This window comes from Cricetulus griseus, chromosome X (assembly GCF_003668045.3).
Source record: "Cricetulus griseus strain 17A/GY chromosome X, alternate assembly CriGri-PICRH-1.0, whole genome shotgun sequence".
NCBI lineage: Eukaryota > Metazoa > Chordata > Mammalia > Rodentia > Cricetidae > Cricetulus > Cricetulus griseus.
In genome coordinates, this window is record NC_048604.1 from 82589600 (window position 1) to 82602637 (window position 13038).

The 13038-nt window shown below is 39.6% G+C and overlaps 1 protein-coding gene across 3 annotated transcripts in view; it reads left to right on the forward strand.

Annotated features, from left to right (window-relative positions):
• Positions 1-13038, forward strand: part of Gk (glycerol kinase) — a 76191-nt gene that overhangs the window by 19781 nt on the left and 43372 nt on the right. For all 3 annotated transcript variants that reach the window (XM_027432738.2, XM_035450203.1, XM_027432740.2), the window contains exon 4: positions 5557-5634. In XM_027432738.2, the coding sequence (XP_027288539.1) occupies positions 5557-5634 (78 nt within the window). The remainder of the gene's footprint in view (positions 1-5556; positions 5635-13038) is intronic.

Below are 13038 nucleotides of genomic sequence, written 5' to 3' on the forward strand. Positions count from 1 at the left end.
CGGAGGTTTGGTCTATCATCACCATGGTGGGAAGCGTGGCTACATGCAGGCAGGCATGATGCTGGAAAAGGAGCCAAGAGTTCCACATCTGGATCAGCAGGCAGCAGGAAGTGAGACACAGGGCCTGGCTTGAACATTTGAAACCTCAAAGCCCACCTCCAGTGACATTTCCTCCAATAAGGTCACACCTACTTGTGCCACTCCCTATAAACCCATGGAGGACATTTTCCTTCAAACCACCACATTCTACTCCCTGGCCCCCACAGGCTTGTGGCCATATCATAATGAAAAATTGCATTCAGTCCAACTTCAAAAGTCCCCTTCCATAGTCCATCACAGTCTCAACACTGAAAGTCAAAAGTTCAAAGTCTCCTCTGGGAATCATGGCAATCTCTTAACTTTAACGCCCTGTAAAATCAAAATGAAAAAGCAGATCACATACTCCCAACATACAATAACACAGGATATACATTACCTTTCCAAAAAGGAAGAAAGAGAGCATAGTAAGGAAATACTGGGTCAAAGCAACACTGAAAACCAGCTGAGAAAATTCCAAATTCTGCAGATCCATATCTGATGTGAAAGCGCTCTTCAGAATTCAGACTCATTTCTGCTTTTTTGACTGTTGCACACTTCTTTCTCTTAGACTGGTTTCACTCCCTGTTAGCAGCTCTTCTTGGCAGGTATCCCATGTCCCTGGCATCTCCAACATTTGGGGGTCTCCCAGGCAATCCAGGCTTCACATTCACAGTTTCATACAAAGGCCCTGCCACATGCCTGGCCTCATCAGCTTTCTTAGTTCCAGAAGGAGATCATAACCCCTTTCGTGTATCCTTGACTCTAAAGCCAAAACATGTGGCCAAAGCTGCCAAATTCTGCTGCTTTCTGGGGGTAGGACATGGCCAGCTCCTTCAGATACATTTTCACCAGCTTTCTGTTTCGGTAGTTTCCTTCACTGTCTAAGCTTGGCTGTTCTGAAACTTGGTCTGTAGACCAGGCTGGCCTTGAACTCAGAGATCTGCCTCTGCCTTCAGAGTACAGGGATTAAAGGCGTGTACCACCACACCTGGCCCTAAGCTCTTCTTTAATTCCCTTTCACAAGTTAGAAACTTAGCTGGGTGGGGTCTTGCCATGAGGTCACCACACCCTTTATCCCATTTATGATGAGACTTTTCTTTAAACTTACCTCCTTGGGCACTGGACATAACTCCATTACACTTCCTGGTGCTCCCTTTCTCCTTAAACTGTGTATTTTGTATACGGTTTCCTTGTTCAGCTTTCTCCTTTTCCTTATAGACCTGCATAATCAAGGCCAGGCCATTAATAGCCACACAGCATAGTCAATGGTAGGTTGTTTGGCAATGTCCTCTGCCAAAGCTGTTAATCCATAACTCTTCAGTTTAACTTCAGGCAGATTATTTTGGACAGGGGCAGAAAGCAGCCACATCTTTACAGAAATATCACAAAAACATTTTCTAAGCCACATCCTAATGTTCTTCTCTGAAACCTCTTGTGTTGGGCCCCCACAGTTCAAATCATCCTCAGCACCACTGTCTCCCGTGTTCCTACTAGTATGGTCCATTAAGCTCCACTTAGAGCACTCTACTGCTTTCTTAATCCAAAATCCCAAACTCTACATTCCCCCAAACAAAAAAAAGCACAATCAGGCATATCACAGCAATATACCACCCCTGGTACCAGCTTCTGTCTTAGTGAGGGTTTCTACTGCTGAGAAGAGACACCATGGACACAATAGCCCCTAGAAAGGAAAACATTTAATTGGGGCTGGCCTATATAGGTTCAAAGGTTTATTAGTCCATTATTGTGGCAGGAAGCATGACAGCACACTGGCAGACATTATGCTATAGGAGGAAAATTCTACCTCTGCCAGTCTCTGCCTCACAGGTACTAGGATTAAAGACATTCACCACCCTGCACAGCTATTCTTACATCAAAATAGAAGTGCAGTCACCAAATTTATGTGAGTGGTACATTAAATTGATTACTATTATTTCTTGGGGATATCCTAACAGGTGCTCAGTAGTGCTCAGTTGTCAAAAGAGTCATTACCTCAGAGGTATAAAACTTCACAGCTTAAAGAGATGTTTAATATAGAGTCCTAGATAACTCACCCTGGCATTGACATTGTTCTACCTTCCTGACAGATCAGGTGGGATGCAATATGGTGGCCTTCTGAGCCCTCTGTTACACCAATATTTCTGGGTGTTGTGAGGTATGTGCAGATGACACACAGTTCCTCACCAAGTAATTTGTCTTGCACTTACAGTAACTGGCCTATAAGACTTAAACATGCATCTGTTTCCTCCTCATCATCCTCTTGCTCCTTTTTCTCCTACTCCATTTGTAGCCCTGGCTGTCTTGGACCTCTCTTTGTAGATCAGACTGGCCTCAGACTCATAGACATTCACCTGCCTCTGTCTTCCAAGAGCTGGGATTAAAGCAACTGTCTTGTTGATACACCTATTTGTTCAATATAAAAGTCATAACAAGCTTAAGTGATTCCTTCCTGGCAACCAACAGCCTGTAACCAAGAATGAGAACATCCCATAATGCCTTCCATACCAGGCCAGTCATGCTTCTGCTTTCACTTGATAATCTACTTAATTGTCATCAGAAGGGCAAGTTTTTGCTTTCCTTTGTGGAACTACAGGTAGCAAAACTATAAAGGCTGTAAAGGATCAGCAGTCACCCAGAGCAACTTCCCTTAGCTGCAGTGGGAGAAGAGCACTGTAGGACATGTAGCTGTTTATCAGCAGAAGGCATTAAAGTACTGCTCTTATAACTCTTGGATCAGTTTTTCCCCTAAGCCACGTTAATAATAATCTCATAAAACATTTAATTTATATTTCCTATGCAGCAAGTAAATGAGCTGTGCCAGTGGAGAGCAATATCATTCAGTCTTATCTGATAATCATTAACAGAGTTCATCGTATCTGCTTATGTACCTTTCACAAATTCCTGCTTCCTTGGTTTTAGTTGACCTCATCTATTAAAAAGTACTGACTTCAAAGTTGGGTGTGGTCATGTACGTTTATATTATCAGCACTTGGGAAGCTTAGGCAAGAGGATTGCTTGTGAATTCAAGGTCCAAGTGTCTATTGAATGGAGACACCTTTCTCAGACATCCTTAAACTAATACAGTACAAGAGAGACCTTGGCAGGGGGCGGGACACACACTCTAGGCAGACAGAGGTTACTTGGAAGGCTTTATTCAGGGATGAGAAGGGAAGGGGAGGGGAAGGGAGGAAAGGGAGAGAGAGAGAGGAGAGAGAGAGAGAGAGAGAGAGAGAGAGAGAGAGAGAGAGAGAGAGAGAGAGAGAGAGATATGGAGAGACAGTGACCTGCCTTCTCAGAGAGAGAGAGGCAGAAACAGAGAGCAGAAGTGGGTAGAGTTTGCCTCTTAAAGGGACCTTCACACCTGTGTACAGAGCCAGCGTACTGCTTGTCATGCACAGAGGTGGCACACTTTGTCAGGTCACCAAAGGGTGGGGCCAGGCATGCCTGGATTACACCATTCCCATGAGGCCAAGAAATGGGTATATTATGATTGTAATATTCATATGTGTCTGAATGGTGCACAGTATAAGCCTGAGTGTGGTATTCTGCAAAAGAAAGAATTAAAAATGAATGATTTGGGCAGGTAAGATGCTCAGTGGTTAAGGGCTCCTGCTGTCAAGCCTTATAACCTGAGTTCAAACCCCATGCCCTCCCTGCTGGAAGGTGAGGACTGATAACTGGAAGTTGTTCTCTGACCTTCACCTTCAACCTTCAAGCCCCTCCCTCAGTAAATAAATGTTATATATATATATATATATATATATATATATATATATATATAGTAATTTAGAAAGGATTTTAGGGTAAAATGGCAAGTGGTTGGAACACTGAGAAAGCTTAGTGGCTTGTATGAGACCTGTGTACAGTAATAAAGATATCTGTGGCCCAAGGAGAATTCTGAGAATCGATTTCAGTGGACTTTGATAGCAAAGAAAGCAGTTTTGCTTGCCATGAAGGAATGGAATTAAGATAGAGGAGAAAGAGGGAGTGGTTGGAGAGAAATCCTGGACCAAAGAACCAGATGGAAATAGCTCTAGAATAGATTCTCAATATGAGTCAGAAGGAACCAATAAAGAAATGTTACATGACAGACATGTGACTTGAGGATTGTGACTAAAAAGAACAGCCAGCTGATTTACAGGAAAATTAACCATGAGGAAATGGGCTCTTTTAGTTGTGAATTCACTGTGGTTTCCCATTGTGAAATTTTTATTTTAAAACAAGTATCACTTTGACGATATTCCACTGTAGCCACCCATTGCTAGGCTCTTGCTGTTGTACCCTCTGAGATGCCAAGGAATTATTTTGTCCTGCTCAGTTCAGTCTCATTGTCTGCAACAGTCACTGAACTCTGTACTCAATGGTGATACCAGGCATTTGTTTTAATATGTAGTGACTTATTGTTAGGTGAGGACTTTGAACTTACAAGAAATAAAACTCACTTTTCAAGAAATATGACTCCAAGGAGGCAAAGTAAGGGGACTCAGATTGGAATTTAAACAGCAGCTATTTGGCTTTGGTGAGCCTAAGTGCTACTGAATATTTCCTTAATATTTCTTAATTCTTTTTAAAGACAATGTATTGTATGTATTGGGGGCGGGGTTGTTTATATACCATGGCGTGTGTATGCAGGTCAGAGAAAAACTTTGTGGAGACTTTGTAGTGCTCTTTTTATTTATCATGATTCCAAGGATCAAACTCAAGCCATCAAACTTGTGTGGCAAGTACCTTGACTTGCTGAGCCATCACATTGGCCTGTCTTTGGAGACAGTGTGTGTCATATAGCCCTTGAATTCCCTGTGTAGCCTAGGCCTTACTCAGCCTCCAAAACAATGGAATTACAGGCATGCATTCCTACTACCATGCCTGGCTGTGGCTATTTTCTTAAAATTCATGTATGCACATATGTACACATATAGGAATGGAAATTTCACATAACAATTAGGAAACAAGTGAATGAACTTATTGTTGCACATAATAATAAATTAGTCATTATAAGGTTGTGAAGTTATTAAACCCCTTGAGACAATCTGGAGCCTTTTTTCAGTAAAGATATATGTCAATGTCATTGTGTGCTTCCAGAGAAGTAGAAGGATTCTGTAGAATTAAAAACTTTACACTGCATGTTCACTTTACTCAGGGGCATATAAACCAGATACCACTACAAATATTCCAAATGGAAGGCTGGTTCTGATGGCATATGATTTAATCACAGCATTCTGGAGGCAAAAACAGCAGTGTGTGTGTGTGTGTGTGTGTGTGTGTGTGTGTGTGTGTGTGTGTGTGTGTGTGTGTGTGTCAGTCTCTGTTAATTCAAGGTCAGTCTGTCTACATAGAGAGTTCCAGGCTACATAGTGAGGCCCTTTCTCAAAAAATTGCCAAGATTTTTTTAAAAAATGTTAGTTGTTCCTATTATCCTGAAGTAATATGCTACATGTTTAATTGTCTCCTTCCTTCTGTTTCACTTTCTTCTTAAAGCCATTGGTGTCAGCAACCAGAGGGAAACCACAGTAGTCTGGGACAAGCTAACTGGAGAGCCTCTCTACAATGCCGTGGGTAAGCCATCATGCAGGGGTCCAGCACGGGGCCTTGTTCCATTTGCATAGGTGGTCACACTAAATCATCTGACTGGAAAACCATTTTTTCATGTTCCTAAAATCTGATGAGAAGGCATCAGAGTTCTCTAGGAGATGAACTGCTGTATACTTAAATCTTTCAGAGCATAGTTATTCACATGGTAAATTAACTCTTCCCCCTTGCACTCCTTTTGCTGATTATTTGTATCAAATAAATGGTGGATAATTCCAGACCCCCACTGTGTTTCTAACATCCTAAAGAGATCTTTCTCCCTCCTATCCTGAAAATTGCAAGTGTTCAAGATTATCTATAAACTATTTGTGTAATTGTACTTTCTATCTAAAAATTTGAACTGCTTCTGTTATGGATGGAACTGTTTCATCAGGGTACACAAACTTCCAAAATCCTGAGAATATTGCCTTTAGGTGTCACATCTCAGGTGTAAATGTCCCTGAGTAGATACTAGCATCATCCTTGGCACATGACAGTTGCACAGTACTAAATGACACTGCTACCTCCTTAAAGGAACATTGTGCTCTAGATCTATAACCAGTAAAACGGTTTCTGTCCCAAATAGCACATCATGCTGGTTTTGATGGCATGTGCCTAAAATTCCAGCACTGAGACAGGAAGGTTGTCTCAAGTTCAGAGACAACCTGGCATACATGGCACATTCTAGGTCATCTTGGGCTGTAAAGGAAAACTCTGTTTCAACAAACAAAAGCACAAAAAACGAGAAAAGAAAAGATAAAGTAACTATGATTATCATAATACATTATAAAGAAGGGAAACCAAAGAAGGAAAGGAATATGAAAGTGGAAACGACAAGCAAATGAAAACATAGACATCTCCAAGTGGATGTGTTAAAAGGACAGGGTACTTCTGTGTGGTGTGTTAGTTGAAACTGATAGTTACGGAGATAGTGCAGTGATAATGAAGGGAAGGAAAACTGGATAGTTGCAACTCTACATTTGTACACTGGACAATTCATAAGCATGAAGGAGTTGACTATTTGAGAAGCCCATAGCTGTGCTATAGGTTGTGTCTTTTTTTGTTTTTTGCTTTGAATGACTTTTCTTCTTAGCATTGTGCTTCCAACCTATATTTCATCTTTTACAAAACCCCAGCTCTGTTTCACAAAAGAGATGATGGAAAAATTAAAGAAATAAATTGAGCTTGTGAGAATGGAAGTGAATTAAGTAATATTAAGGGCGGAAAAGAGCTTTTTATTTTATATGAGATACTAAATTTCTGATTGAGGCTATTTTCTAGGCAATTGGAAATTGAATTGTTTTTAAAAAGATTTTAGTTATTTCTTGTTTTTAAACCATTTACTTAGAAGCTTTTATTACATCTATTTATTACATTTATTTAGTTATTTTCATAGAGGTAGGCATGCATTCTATGGCAGACATGTGGAAAAGAGAGAATAACTGACTGGAGTCAGTTTTCTACTGTCTCCTTGTAGAGATCTCCAGGGTCAAACACCAGTTTTCAGGCTTGGCACCAAGCATCTTTAACTGCTGCGCTGTCTTGATGGACCTTGTTTGTTTGTTTGTTTCTGAGCCAATGTTTTATGTGTTCCATGCTGGTCTTGAACCCACTATATAACTAAGGATAACTTTGAACTCCTGATCTTCTTCCCTCCACCTCCCAAGTGCTTGGTTTACTGGTGTGGACCACCACACTTGGCTTTAAATTGCTTTCAAAGCAGATTTGAAAATTTCCAGCACAGATGTGGTCATCTCAGCTTATTATAGATTACTTCATTATTGGAATGAATATACAATTCAATCCAAAAGCTCCACTAGATACCTTTGTATGTTCCATGTTCTGTGGTGAACCCCAAATGTATCTCAACAAACCAAGGAGACTTGTCATTTCCCTTTGTATCACAGAAGTTAAGAGTAGGAATTTGGCATCTAGAAGAAGTGGGAAGAGAAGTAGAGGATAGAAAAGAATTAGGGAAAGAAGCTACTTAATTATTACAAGGATAGATTCTTCCTCCAAATTCATTTCATGCGGAGAAACATTGAATTATCACTCATCCTTGTAGGTTTCAGTTGTGAGTTTCATCATGGTATTAAATGTTTAGCAGCCATGTCCAAAGGAAGATCAGATGGGATTAATGGAAACAGAATTAGCTTGCCCCATGGATTTGTGGTCAAGCTTCTTTGGCTTATTTATATCATGATGTGATGTTTGTACCTTTAATTTTCTCTATCTTAATTCAGGCCGGTAGAATGAAAATACCATAGACTCTCTTGCTTGTTCAGCACATTTGTGTTTATGCTAGTTGTGGAGGTTAAAAGTTTGAGACTGAGATCAAGGTGCCAGTGGATTGGTCTTGTGAGGGTCCACTGCCTGTCTTGGGTTTTCATAGGTGGAGTGTAGAGTGGAAGAAAGCAAACTCATTCCTGCCTTTTCATGAGTGTACTAATCCCATTTCTGAGACTCCGTGGTTCTAACCTAATCATTTCCTAAAGGCTTCCATCCTAATTCCTTCAAATTTGGGGTTAGGAGTTCACCGTGATTTTTTTCTATGATATATGCATATGAATTCCAAAACAATCATAGTGGTACATACCTTTGATCCAAGCACTTGGGGCATGGAGCCAGGGAGATCAGTTCATATATATATATATATATATATATATATATATATATATATATATATATATATATGAAAATGTATATATTCACTGTATAGTGACCTGGGATACAGAAGACTAAACACAAAACAATGAAATCACTTCATAGTACTCTTTTTCTTCCTTTCCTTCTTCCTCTTGTAAACTCTGTTACTCTAGCCTATTCTTTTCATTTTCCTGTTTTTACTCAACTGAATTATATAACTGGTGAATAATATTTATCATGAACAAGCAAATGAGAAGAACAGTTTGTATTTTTCTCTTATAAAATTCCCTAAGATGGCTCATTGGGTGCTTGATGGATATGTGGAAGGAGAGAGCTGACTTTACAAGTGTCACATGACTTCCACATGCATGCCAGGTGTGTGTGTGTGTGTGTGTGTGTGTGTATGTGTGTGTGTGCGCGCGCGCGCGCACACACACACACACTGAATAAAAAAGTAATAAAAAATAAAAAGAATATCCGTTTCATGTGGCCCTTTTTTACTATATGCATGGTAAGAAGTAAATATATTTCCTCCTAGTATAGTAATGGGAGAAATAAGATATAAGAGTCTTAGGAGGCAGTGGTGGTCATGGCATAGGTTTTTTCAACAAATAGAATCCTGACAAAGACAATGTCACTTGCAATAAATCTTTGTGATACTGGTATCGTTTCCAATTGTAAACAAAGTTGAAAGTTCAGTGGGTCCCATAGGTACATATGACCTACTGTTAGATGTCCATTTATGTATAAATTCTAGTATATACTAGACACTCAGGTCTGTCAATGGCATTTTGCCTTTTATGTACTAATAGCTAAGTTGATTTCAGATTCTGCATGTATAGGCATTTACACACACACACACACACACACACACACACACACACACACACACACACGGAAGGAGGTGAATGGGTTTTAATTTTTCTGTCTTTCCTACTCCCCATTTATCTTTTGGCCCCATCTGTTATTGAAAATATCATCAACTGAGGGGCATGGTCTCTTCTCCCTTATATATGATCTTTTAACCAGCTTAATTAACCGCTTAACTATTGGCATTTACAATTCTTGTATTGCTGAAGGGAAAGAAGCCAGCAACATTTTGTAAAACTCTGGCGGTCCTTGCTTAGGGTGTGTTGGATAACATGGGGCCTGCCTTCATCTTAGCATACTACAAACTGCTCAGGACAAACCACCTCAGAGAAGATTCACTATTTGCTTTGTGCTTAGCCAACCAGATATAGACGATTCCTAGTGATTTTTCTGTTTTCATTTTCTTAGATATGTTTGTTGCTTCCTGTTGTGATGATTAGCCCAAACTGTGCAGATTTGTGATTTGTTATTCAGTATCCTCTAAAGATGATCATTTCTCCTGTCCTCTGTATATCACTAAACTAACAATGGTCCATGGAGATTGAGGCAACTACATTTCTCTTTACGCATAAAACTTTTATCAGAACAAATGAAATATATTGGATGTGACTTTATTCATACCATCCAAATTATTTTTGTAAACTATTCATTGGATGGTCTGGACTATTGAACTTCCTATTTACTTAGTCCAAGTAAAGGCCATTAATACCTTCTAGAAGTGCTTTATTTAGTATTCTGCACTCCTTAGAGTTTATTTTCCTCCTCTATATTACTTTATAACTTCAAGAATTTGTAGTTCCCTATTTCCAGTAGACAGTGCTGTTCCTGTCTGTGGAAATGATTTTACTTCCAACTACCCAATGAGGAAAGTACTTTCTTGGGATTGTGTTTTCCCAAAATAGCTCTTTTGTGTCCTGCAGCATATGACCACAGCAGGGACTGTAGCATGTTCTTTTTAACATTCCCTAAAGATGTGCTCTTGTAATATTACACATGATTTTAGGTCAGTGTTTTTTTTTTTTGAACTAAGATGCATATATGTTGTTAAGTAGGGAAGAATCTTTCTAAACAAGAAACATGTACATGGTCTTCATCCAAATGGAATTACTAGTGAACCAGACATTCAGACTGGACTTTCTTTGTTCCCTTCTACTCCATGTCTCTTCAAATTCTTTCTGCATTCACATGGGTAGAAAAAAAACATTCATTCTAATGAACTTGCCCAAGTGATCTACCATTTCCAAACAAGCATACGTGGACCTTGGACCTGGCTATCTCTAGCATGAATTGCCATTATTTCTCCTAATGCTCCAGCTGCTCCAGTTTCTCCTGGCTCTTCAGTTCCAGTTGCCGTTGCCCCCTCTGGCTCTTCAGTTCCAGCTGCTGGTACTTCCTCAGGTATTGGTGCTCTGGCTATTGCTTACTTCCCAGCCTTCCAACTCAGACGTGTTGGGGGAAATTGACTGCTGCCACCAGATCTGGACCTGCCACTTCTCTTAATCTCAGAAATTACCTACACAAGGGGCTTAGGCCTCCAGCTTTGGGGTCTTCTCTTTGGCTTTTGATCTCTTGTTTTGCAAATCTAATTCTGCCATCTTAGCTTCTGTAATGGGTTTTCTAATCATTTTGTTCTTAATTCAATTAATTTTGAACATTTGTGGATTGCTTTGGTAGTATATCAACAACCACTGACATCTTTTTCTTTGCCATTTGTACTAATTCATTCTGTATACTCTAATTGTCATGTACTCTTTGATTATAAAAAACAAAGTAAATATCGTGTCAGCCTTCTGCAATCCTGGAACAGTGGAAGGAGAAGAACTTTAGATGCCATCCACTCTAGCATATTTTATATTTAGGGGATCCAGATCAAGAATGGTTTAAAAATTTGCATAAGTCACAAAGCTTGTTGGTAGCAAAGGCAAACTTAGAATTTTGGTTTCATGATTTTACATTTAGTGTTTTGATTCTTTGTAGTGAGAATTTAACTCTGTGGATACCACTGTTGTCAAACTTAACTACAAGCCTAGCCTAGTTAACTTGTCTTTGTTAAAGAGCAACATTGGACCACTGAGACTCATTCCTAGTGCTACTTCATTGTCAGTGATTGGTTTGGTTTTGAATTATTTAAAGCACACCAGTAGTACTCTAAGGAACATGCCCTATAAAAGATGTACTCACCTATTAGTATTGTGTTGGATAACTCGGAATACTCATAGGAAAGTATATAGGCTCAGGCTTGGCCTAGACTTGAACCAGAATCCTGCAAGGTAGGTCATGGTTAGGTAAGTTCAAAGTTTTCCAGGTGGTTCTATTATGCTTCATCAGAAAGAACCATGGCTGTGGAGTTCTAGTAGTGGTTTCAACAAACCCATATAACTAAAACAAATGTTTCACAAATAGATCTTTATCCTACCATGTACAATGTACTGAATATATGCTATCATAATCTACTATTTAATTTTTTGAAGTAGTATTCAAAAGTCACTAAATTGATTTTTAAACTCATAGCTTACTGTAGTTCAAAACACTGAGAATGAAGATGTCCTTCATTGAGATGCACATATCACAGATTTAAACCCTCTCTTCTGGGTCCTTCCACTTTCCCCGGTTACTCCTGTCAATCCAATAGCATCTGCTAAGGTTGCTTGTCTGTGAGGAAAGTCTATTTTTATCACCATCACATAGTACTGTTACTATGTAAAATGTAGCTGACTCTTGTTCCTTTGATATGGGAGATGTCACCACCTCTGATGATATTGCTAATGGTTTGTGTCCTGATATTGTAATAGGAAACTCAGCTCCAACTAAGTCAAGTGAAAAACTAAAAGCAATTTATTTTGCTAATGAATCTAACCACCCAGTGTGAGCTTAGTTTAGGTGTTGATTGATTCTGAATAGAGTCACTGGTATTCCCCTCAAGTCTATCTTTTCTGCAATGGTTCCTAACATGACAGACTCAGGTCTCCCATCATGAAAATAGCAGACCCAAAGAACACAGTGGCAAATGCAGCTGAGAGGAATGACAACTGAAGGCTGGACATAAATTTCAGTTTGGTGATTTGGCCAGGGGATATCTCATGTAAGCACTTAGGGTTCACACCTAACCCTGGAACTTGGGGTAAGGAAAATTCTTAGATAAACCACATGGCTGAGGACTGTGGGAATCTAAATCCCCAAAGGGAATTTGAGATGATGCTTCTGAGGCCAAGAGGAGTAGGTGCTGGGCACCAAATGCAGATCTCACCTACAGGCCATCTATTTTCATGGGTGTTGCTATCCTCCTATTTTCTTGGTTGTCATGTAGGGCATTTGCTTACTGCTTTTTCTACTTATGAAAACCAGTATTGTATCCTGAAGTCTCCAGTTTAATTCTCATGGGAAATAGTACTACCAAAATGAAACTAGAGCTATTTAATTAAAAATAATTTGTAGAAAATTACTACAGGAAAGAACTGCTTTGAAATGAAGACAACAGAATAATACAGTTACGTGAATCAAACTATGTATCTCTCAGCATTCAAAACTGCAGTGTGCAAACTTACATTGTTTCCCTCAGAGTCCTTTCAATAGACCATGGGCCTCAGTGTTTTTTTTTTTTTTCAGGAGGCATCTGCAGCATAGTTGATGTCCTAAAAATACTGACTTAGCACTAGTAGATTTTTTTTATCATTCTTTGTTTTTATTAGAAACAAGCTTCTTTTACATATCAATCCCAGTTCTCTCTCCCTCTCCCTCTCCTCCTCCCCTTTCCCCCCACCCCCATCCCAACCCCTTTCTGCTCCCCAGCGAGGGTGAGGCCTTCTATGGGAGATCTTCAAAGTCTGTCATATCATTTGGAACAGGGCCTAGACCCTCCCTTGTGTATCTAGACTG